Source organism: Amblyomma americanum, chromosome 1, assembly GCF_052857255.1.
Source record: "Amblyomma americanum isolate KBUSLIRL-KWMA chromosome 1, ASM5285725v1, whole genome shotgun sequence".
NCBI lineage: Eukaryota > Metazoa > Arthropoda > Arachnida > Ixodida > Ixodidae > Amblyomma > Amblyomma americanum.
The window spans coordinates 303,974,854-303,983,508 of NC_135497.1; the positions used below are offsets into that span (position 1 = coordinate 303,974,854).

The 8,655-nt window shown below is 43.8% G+C and overlaps 1 protein-coding gene and 1 long non-coding RNA gene across 2 annotated transcripts; both read left to right on the forward strand.

The window, feature by feature from the left end:
• The first annotated feature begins 399 nt into the window (after positions 1 to 399).
• Positions 400 to 3,115, forward strand: LOC144115306 (uncharacterized). The gene is made up of 3 exons (XR_013311346.1): positions 400 to 883; positions 1,822 to 2,148; positions 2,327 to 3,115. It is a non-coding gene; the product is annotated as an uncharacterized LOC144115306 (long non-coding RNA).
• An 11-nt stretch (positions 3,116 to 3,126) lies between these two features.
• LOC144119805 (uncharacterized) lies at positions 3,127 to 7,127 on the forward strand (the record flags this gene model as incomplete). Its single annotated transcript, XM_077652345.1, has 5 exons — positions 3,127 to 3,288; positions 3,447 to 3,633; positions 3,723 to 3,965; positions 5,351 to 5,499; positions 5,561 to 7,127. Coding segments are annotated over 4 exons (678 nt in total), but the record flags the coding sequence as incomplete, so codon positions are not given.
• Positions 7,128 to 8,655: the final 1,528 nt, after the last annotated feature.

Consider the following 8,655-nt stretch of genomic DNA (forward strand, 5'->3'; position numbering starts at 1 on the left):
GGGGGGGTTAAGTTAATTTTGAACGCGGACTTGGAAATTTTTTGTTCAAAATTGTGAGTATGAGTTGGCCTTAATTGAACGCTTTCCTTGTGACCCCAACACGTTTTTCTTTTGATTGCTAGCACACACGTCCGCCGATTGGAACCATCTGCCGCTGCTTTTATTAAAGGGAAGCTGAAACGGTTACCGAACTCATTGAGCTCGCTCATTGAAATCATCTTCTGTACAGTATGTAATTCTGAAGTTTTTTCCGCGATTTATGCTCTAGCAGGTTCGCAATACTCGATTAAATATTGGCCGCCGTTGCCCCGCCCCTGCGCGCGACACCGGCGGGAGAAGCGCTCACAGAAAAAAGAAAATAAATAAAGGAGCGAAGCGGAAATACGTCATCTTCTGTATGCGGAGCCCGCTTTTCACTTCCGCTCAGTAGTTTTGCTTGGTTTTGCTGCCGTCGTGATCATCTCGGTGTTCGTTTCCGCGCTTTTTTGTGCAGGTTTTCAGCTGTCACTGCACAGAAGCTGCACAGTAGTTTCTCCCGAACGCTTTGAGTACCATGCCGTCCTTCTGTTCGGCGTACGGCTGCTCAAATACGAGCGGACGCGATGACGTTGTTTTCCATCGGTTCCCCAAATAGAAGAAGCTTGCAGCTCAGTGGGTGGCTGCTGTGAAGCGAAAAGACTTCAAGCCGTCGAGCAGCAGCATGGTCTGTTCGGACCACTTTTGCGACACGGACTACTTCCATAGTTTATCGCTCATGCTCGACATGGGCATGTCAGTGAAGTCCGCGCGGCTCAAGCCCGGCGCAGTCCCTTCTGTCTTCGCGCAAAACTCCAAAGCGTCACCACCACCACGACAAGCTTTCGCCGAAAGAAGAAGACTGGAGGTAGGTGCACAATTTCACGTCAACGTGCGAACGGGGGGTTCTGTTTGAGGAGTAGTTGCGCGTGTCGCATCCACATTCCTGTCACGAAGTGCGGAAACGCGGAAGGGTGTGCGCGCTATGCGGAGGCCACGAGTGCGAGCGACGCTATGCGCTGGGCAGTTGCTATGGGATATCGTAAACACTCGAGCGGCTCTGGGCGGAAGTCAAAGGGACAGGTATAAGTAAAGAGTGGAGCGATAGAGAGAAAAGAAATGAGAGAGCTATGCACGCTATTTACAGAGCCGAAAAAGTAAACAGGTGTGCGCGCTGCTCGCGCGCGAGTGAATAGGCACTGTCGGAAATATGACTGCGCGCATATACACAGAATAAAAATACTGTGTGCAAGTAGTGCCCTGTCACAAATTAATCGCGCACGCGGCACGCTGCTCAAATGGCTGGAATATGGTGGGTGATGCTGGTGTTACCGTTACATTTTCGTCGCAGCGCTGACTGATACTGTCGCGACTCGACAGACCAACTTCGGCGGCCGCCACCGCTCGTCCATACAAGTGCCCATACGCGGTGTTGGGCACAGTCTCTATTGAATTGTGCTGTTAGCCGCAAACTTAACTTAACACGAAAGCTGCTTGCGTGAAATCATGGCTGGCCTAGCCTAGCTAATTTATCATTTTCAGTCTGCACTGTTAGGTCGTCCTTAAAAAAAAAAATCCTCCTTGTTATGAGTACCTTTGCGCCCGGCTCACCGCCGCGTTTTGATCTTCAAAGAGAAAACGCTGATATTCACAACTTATGCCTGTGCCTATTGCTTTGACAGCAGGAGTAGGATGGGTTTTGTGGAGTGGTATAAAAAGACAGTGAATGAATACTTGACCTGTTTTATCTCTTGTGCTATAATTGAAGTGCTATAATTAATGAACTTCTCTGTCATGTCCTTGCAGAGATTGGCCGAGCTGCTAAATGATAGTTCTGCAATGCCAGCTGAAGCAGCAGTAGACGAGGACAGCCTTGGACCTAGCCCTGCCCCTTTTGTCTTCAACAACTCAGCACGACCTGCACCATCTAAGACACTTCTCTAGCAAATGAATTGCAACTAGACACACCGGACGCTGAGATAGTTGTTGCAAAAGCTGCAAACAGCAAGGCTACTGAAACAGCCACACAAATTCCTTTACTGCCAAAAACATGCAGCCAGTCTTCACAGACTGATTTGAAAAAAATTATGTCATCAAAGAAAATCCAGGCAAGATCTCGTGTTGTTTCTGTTGGTAAGTTGTGAATGCTGCATACTCATTCCACTGTTCTTCAGAAATGATGCCTATGAAAGATTTAAATACAGTGTGCTGCAATGCATGTACTTTTTTGCCCATTACAAACAGCCAATTATACTGCGAAATGTGTTTATGCACACTATTTCACTTATATCTCTTGTACACCTTTTTTCAGGTATCCAGGTTGGCAGCTCCACTGCTAATGTGGGAACACAAGTAAACATGGCACCTCATGCTGAAGCTGAAGCTAGGGATCTGATTGATGAGCCCATGCTCGATGAGGACAGCTCCGACGATTACAGCGCTTTGGATGAGTTGGAATCTGAGTGCGTAGATTTCACAGCATTAATGCGTGCTAAATTGTTTCTCGAGAGGTAAAACAACATAGGTGTGTAGAAATGCGTAAAGTGCCAGCCTCTGTAAGAGCTGACTGCCAGTGAAGATTCAGAATTTGCATTCGTGTTGCATTGACGTTCACTGTCACCTCTAAACTTTATATAGCGCTTTTTTGCGGACTCGAAGCTGAGCGTGTGTCTCAGGAGCCATGTCCCGAACAACAGATGAAGAGGCGCATTTTTTTTTGTAAAAGAAGCATTTCTGCGCCAGCTTTTCATAACTTGCAATGTCTGCCTTGCACCTTGTGAGGTAGTTATAAATTCTGAGGGGACTCTGCTGCAAGTGCAGAGTCAGTACAGAGCTGGTCACTGTTTTTCATGAACGAACCAAGAAGTAGTGCATCAGCAACCTGGCCTTAACCTGCAGCTGTGTGCAGCCATTATTTTTTCAGGGAACAACGCAGCAACCACTTTAAGGATGCTGGCTTCATTTGGTGTACAAGTGGTCACTAACCGGACGTTTTTTAATATTCAACGTTCTTAATTGTGGCCAGCAGTCAAGAAAGTAAGGGGGCGTTCCAGAAGGATTTTGAAGTTCGTCTATGAAGTGTGTTTATATGTGGTATTTTTTTGCTAGGTTTGGGAAGAAGAGCAAGCCGTGTTACTAGCGGAAGCCCAACAAAAGGCTGCGACACTTGCTGGTGATGGGCGTGCAGACTCGCCGAGGTTTAGTGCCAAGTTCGGCACATACACTCTACTGGATGTGGAACAGAACAAGATACTGCATTTTGAAGTTGTGCAGGTATGTTGAAATTTCTGCTGTCATTGTACTTGCTGCCAGGACTTGGCATTATTCATCACCATTAATTGTTTAATAATGCTTCCCTTTTATGATGTGCCATAAAGCCCCACATGCTTTTCTTACATGTAACATTGCAGTAACATAATCGTATCTTTCAGTCCAATGAAACTAGTGGAAGTTGCCAAATGGAACGAAGGGGCCTTGAACTGGCCTTGACATATCTTGAAAGTCATGGCATCAAATTCGAAGGAATGGTGACGGATAGACATTCGCAAATAAAATCCTTCTTCGAAAAGGAAAGGAGCGACACCAAACATGAGTTCGACGTGTGGCATGTAGCAAAAGGTACCATGAGCAGCCTTCATTGCACCGATTGTAGCAAGATATTTTAGACGGCTTATCGTGGTTTCATTCCACTCATAATCATCTTTCAGGTGTTTACAGAAAACTGCAGACAGCTGCAAAAAAGGCTGGCCAGGAGGAACTGGAGCCGCGGAATCAATCCATCAATAATCATCTTTATTGGTCGGCAGCATCAAGCAATGGCCATAAAGAACTGATTGTTCCGAAGTGGACTTCACTGCTTAATCACATCAGAAATGTTCACACGCATGAAGAGCAGCTTTTCCCAGTGTGCCTTCATGGAGACGCTCACCCCATACAGTGGCTTCAGTCAGGTATTTTTTCTTCTTGTTATTGGAATAGCTTTGTTTTCGTAATACATTTTGACTCTTGATGACAATGCTTTTATGTGACGTGCCTTGTCAAACTTGAATCTGAGACATTGCAATTTAACTGAAGAAATATTACTAAGGTATATAGATTGTAAGCACATGTAATTGCGAAAAGCAAGGCAAGCAGGTTTGTACAGAACTCCTTCCGAAATTTAGACTCACTAGTGACAACAGTCAGCTGTAAAGCTATGAATTGCAGTTTGCCATTCCTGATGTAAACACGTGATCTTTAAACATCATTAACTTGAGAAAATGGATCCATCAAAACAAACCATTTTGTCTGTAGGAGAAACTAGACGCTGTTCATCTTTTTCGATGTACATTGCAATTTTATTTCTCACTAAAATGGTAAATACTGACATGCTATTGCATAGCTTTGGCCATTGTCTTCAATGGCAACTTGTAATTGCATTAGCATATTCCACAAAACCTGTCTCACGACAAATTCATAGCATTGTGTGCTCCTGGTCTTGTTTCTAAGCAAAAAAAAAATGGTTATACCACACTTTTTTCAAACTCTAAGGCATACAAGAAGCTGAAAGAGATTGCAACACTAAAGGTTCTCCTAGCTGACATGCCACAACTCTCAACAAAGTTTCAAACCTACGGGTTGGAAGCATTTCGCTCCAAAGTCCTGCCACTATTCTAATCCCAGTATGAAAGCCAGGTAAATTCCTCGACCTTATGTTCTTAGCTTGATGGAAGACAACCGTAGGGTTACTTTATAAAGTGCTAGTGTTGGGGTTGTCCTAGTGCTGGCAACAGTGACCAGAGACGCACCCATGGGCACTTCTGAGCCAAAATAGGGTAAAATTATTACTACAAAGCGTACACTTGCCAACATCGTTGGTTTTCTGGGTTTAGCTGCTACTTTCAAACTGCTAGAAGTGGCCCGTTGTGCTAGGTAAGCTTGTACAAGCAGATCAGTGTCACGGCGCAGATGTTGTAGATTGCGCTAGCCCAAAATTTCCAACAATTCTGAACTCGTAAACGCAGAATGATAGAAATTTGGGCAGGTTGGTATGATGTCATGGTTAATCTACCAGCGTGGAAGACTGGGACATAAAAGGAGACAAAGCAAGTAAACGCAGCATCATTCGAAAGCTGTTTTAGCTTTTACCTGACATTTCAGCCTGTGTTAAGGTTTGTGGTGTTGCGCTCATTACAAGATCCCTAAAAAAAAGTAATCCATGTTCTGAATGCAGTTTGAAGTTATTTGCATGCTGAATATGGCTGGTGCCAAGCACATGCATGTTATGTCGACCCAGGTGGCAGAAGTGCATTTTTTTATTTCCTGTTGCATGGTTTGGTGACGTGCGCCTTCTCAGGACCCGACTTGCAGCACTTCATTATAATGAGAACTGCGAAAGAAGACAAGCATGCACAACAGACGGTGTGGCTCGGTGGAATGTGAAGTACCCAAAAGCAAGAGGTGGTGCACCTACTGCTTGTCCTCTGAAGGAAAAGCCCACATTTGGTAAGCTCATGACAGCAATTCATTTCCACACAGGTTACCGTTATTTAATTTCCTTTCACAGTTTATGTGCAAAAGCTGATGGACTACACGGAGTCGGAAGCAGGCAAGCAAAAGTCAAGAAAGAAGTAGAAGGCGCCCTCACCAATTCTGCCACCCCTCAACAGCTGCTATCCTCACGTGGCAAAGGAAGATGTTGTGCAGAACAGACAGTCAAGGTTTAATGTGTAGACACGAAAACGTGTAAAACCTGCCTTTTGCTGGCCGGAAGCTTATTCTGGCAGATAAAACACTGCACAAACAAGGACAAAACAACACAATTATATGACACAGTGTTTTACCAGCTGTTCTATATACGACATCCATGCAGTTGGAGATGTATTGTGAGCGTTTGTTGTCATGCATTGTGCAGGAGACAGACTGGTAGCATCTGCAAGGTCAGTCTCCTGCTGAATGCCTGTAGATGAATGCACGAGGTGCATGGAATGCGTATACAATGCGTGTCTAGGATTGTTACTACAACGCTGTGTTGTGTACTTATTTTTCTGTCGGTCGTATTGTGCACTGTTCCCCTGCCAGAATGAACCTCTATGAACTAGCCCTACTCAGCATTCTCATATGGTTTGAAGCTGTTAATGTTGCTGTATTTTTGCATGAGCGGTCTTTGTGATGTTACTTATATCTGCTCTGCGCACCCTATTCATTTGTATCACCGCCGCAGCGGCTGCATTTTAATGCTGGTAAAATGCAAAAATATTCGTGTGCTATGCAATGTGAGTGTACATTGAAGGACCGAAGGAGGCCTATTAATACACTGCCTTCCGCTACTCCATCCCCATTAGTCCACTTGCAGCTTTCAGGTGCTTTACCTCATATATCATGCCGCAGTGTACCATTCAGTCTTGTGCATATATTCTTTATACTGAAAGTGCATGCTGCAGTTTCTCAGAGTACCTTGCAGTCATGATCTTACATTTCTTTCACCATGTGAGGAGTAGGACAGGAGAGAGAGACTGAAATGAATACAGGAGAGGTCTTCTTGGTTGTTAGCCTAGCATGCTTATTCATCCACCATGTAAGGACATGACAACAAAGTAATTAGCCACAAGGGTCGATCGCACCTATCAGGAAGAAACACTTGCCATTTTAAGGCTAAAACAACAGCTGGAGTTTTCAACGTCTATGAATTGCTCAAGCATGTTGTGCAGCCATGTACTATGCTTTTTTCATGATTTACTCTCGTTGTGGTTCCCGATGTTATGGTAGTGTCCTGCAATTGCAGATCCTGACTGCCAAGTTTCTTGTTTTTGAAACAAATAGATGCATATTCTGGATTCCAAGAGAAGGCAAGCATAACAGGTGGCGGCAGAAAGTTAGGTGGGTGGATGAGATTAAGAAGTTTGCGGGCATACGGTGGCCACAGCTGGCAAAGGACAGAGCTAATTGGAGAGACATGGAAGTGGCCTTTGCCCTGTAGTGGACATAGTCATGCTGATGATGATTGTGAGTATTTGACTTAGTACTCTATTGTCGCTTTTGAACAATGTTATGCACCTGGTGCTATTGCATTTATTGTTGCATTCTCCCATGATAATTTGTTCCCAATCAATTTTTTCTGCCTTGGCTATCACGATTTTGGCAAAAGTAATCAAAGTAGTTTCAATTCTTAAAAAGTCTTGGGAGCTCAACCAGTATGAAGGACCAGAACTTTCATATGCTTTCTTGCAGTCTCTCAATATGTAATATGTGTAGCACGCACACTTTGTGCATCCTTGTTGCGACTATGGCATTCTGCTACTGCGGTGATGTTTAGTTGAAAAAGCAAAGTGCCCATATATGAATACTAAACTCCATGTTAAAATACCAACATGCTTAGAATGCAGAGCCCTGCACGAAGGGGGCCTTTTAGGTGCTTGCCCAGGTTTGGCAGGTAAAAATTCATTGTGCTTGTACCGCGTCCAAGAAGTGTGAGGGCATCAAAATGCACTGCCTCTTGTAGCAATTGAGAAACCCGTATTTTTTTATTCCAGTCTTTTGTATTAACGAGCAGTTCATACAGTGACAGTATTGTCAGTACCAATTGGTTATTGAAGCTTTCTTTGCAATGAACCGCTGGTCTACACTGCTCTACAAGGTGCTTGTCTCAGCTGACTTCATTCATCAATGCCTGTTTGACATCTACAAACATGAAGTAGATTCCTTTCACGGTGAAGGCATCATCTAAAGCAGGGCACTGAGAAAGTTGAGGCCAAAGGGTTAAACAAACACTGTATTAGCCATTGTACTATGGGAAATTTTCAGTTGCGGCTTTACCTTCCTTGGTTCAGACTCGGAGGGCAGTGATGTTTCTGAAGTTTTGTGAACGGTGATTCTTTGTGTTTCAACCAGCGATCAACTGCATTACAACACAAATTCTCCCTTCGTGAGTTGATGTGCCTGGAATACATTATATGTCATGGCGTATTAATAGGGGTCACATTGAGATCAAGTTACTGGTGTTAGTGCCAGTCTCACCCTTTACCATACGTCCTTTCCTCCTCACCCAGATCAGTCAGTAATATGAAACGTGCAAAGTAATGCCCCTGAAAGTATGGTTTCCAGCTTTCTCTGCTGCAATATTTCCTTTCTAGTTTGTGTTGTTTGCTTTTGGCTGCGGTTTTTGTTTCAAGCTTTTCCTTAGGTGCAAGACCTGCTGATCATGCCACTGGTTTGCTTTCTTTAAATTCGCATAACCCCATGATTTATAGTGCTGTAAACATTTAGACATGCATACATTTTTTGCAACTGAAGCAAATTTGTTCCACTTGACAAGCTGCCATTACCTGAATTCTTCAAAAGTATTGTGTGATGCTACACTTCTAGAAGCCTGTCTGGTAATTAATTCTACCTGCCTCATGCAAGAATATTTTGCTGTTGCAATGCTTCCATGGGACTATGTTTTTACGGGTGTAATTTTAATTATTAAGCCTATTGTAGTATTTAATTTAGGCTGAAATTTATTACTGTAACCTGCAAGGAAGTTTGCTATAGTGATTCTAATCGTGGTCGGGAAGCGAGTGAATTCCAAGGGAAAGTAAAAGTAACAGGAGGCGACAGGTGAGATTATGAAGTTTTTGGGTATACAGTGGTCACAGCTGGTGTAGTACAGGATTAATTATT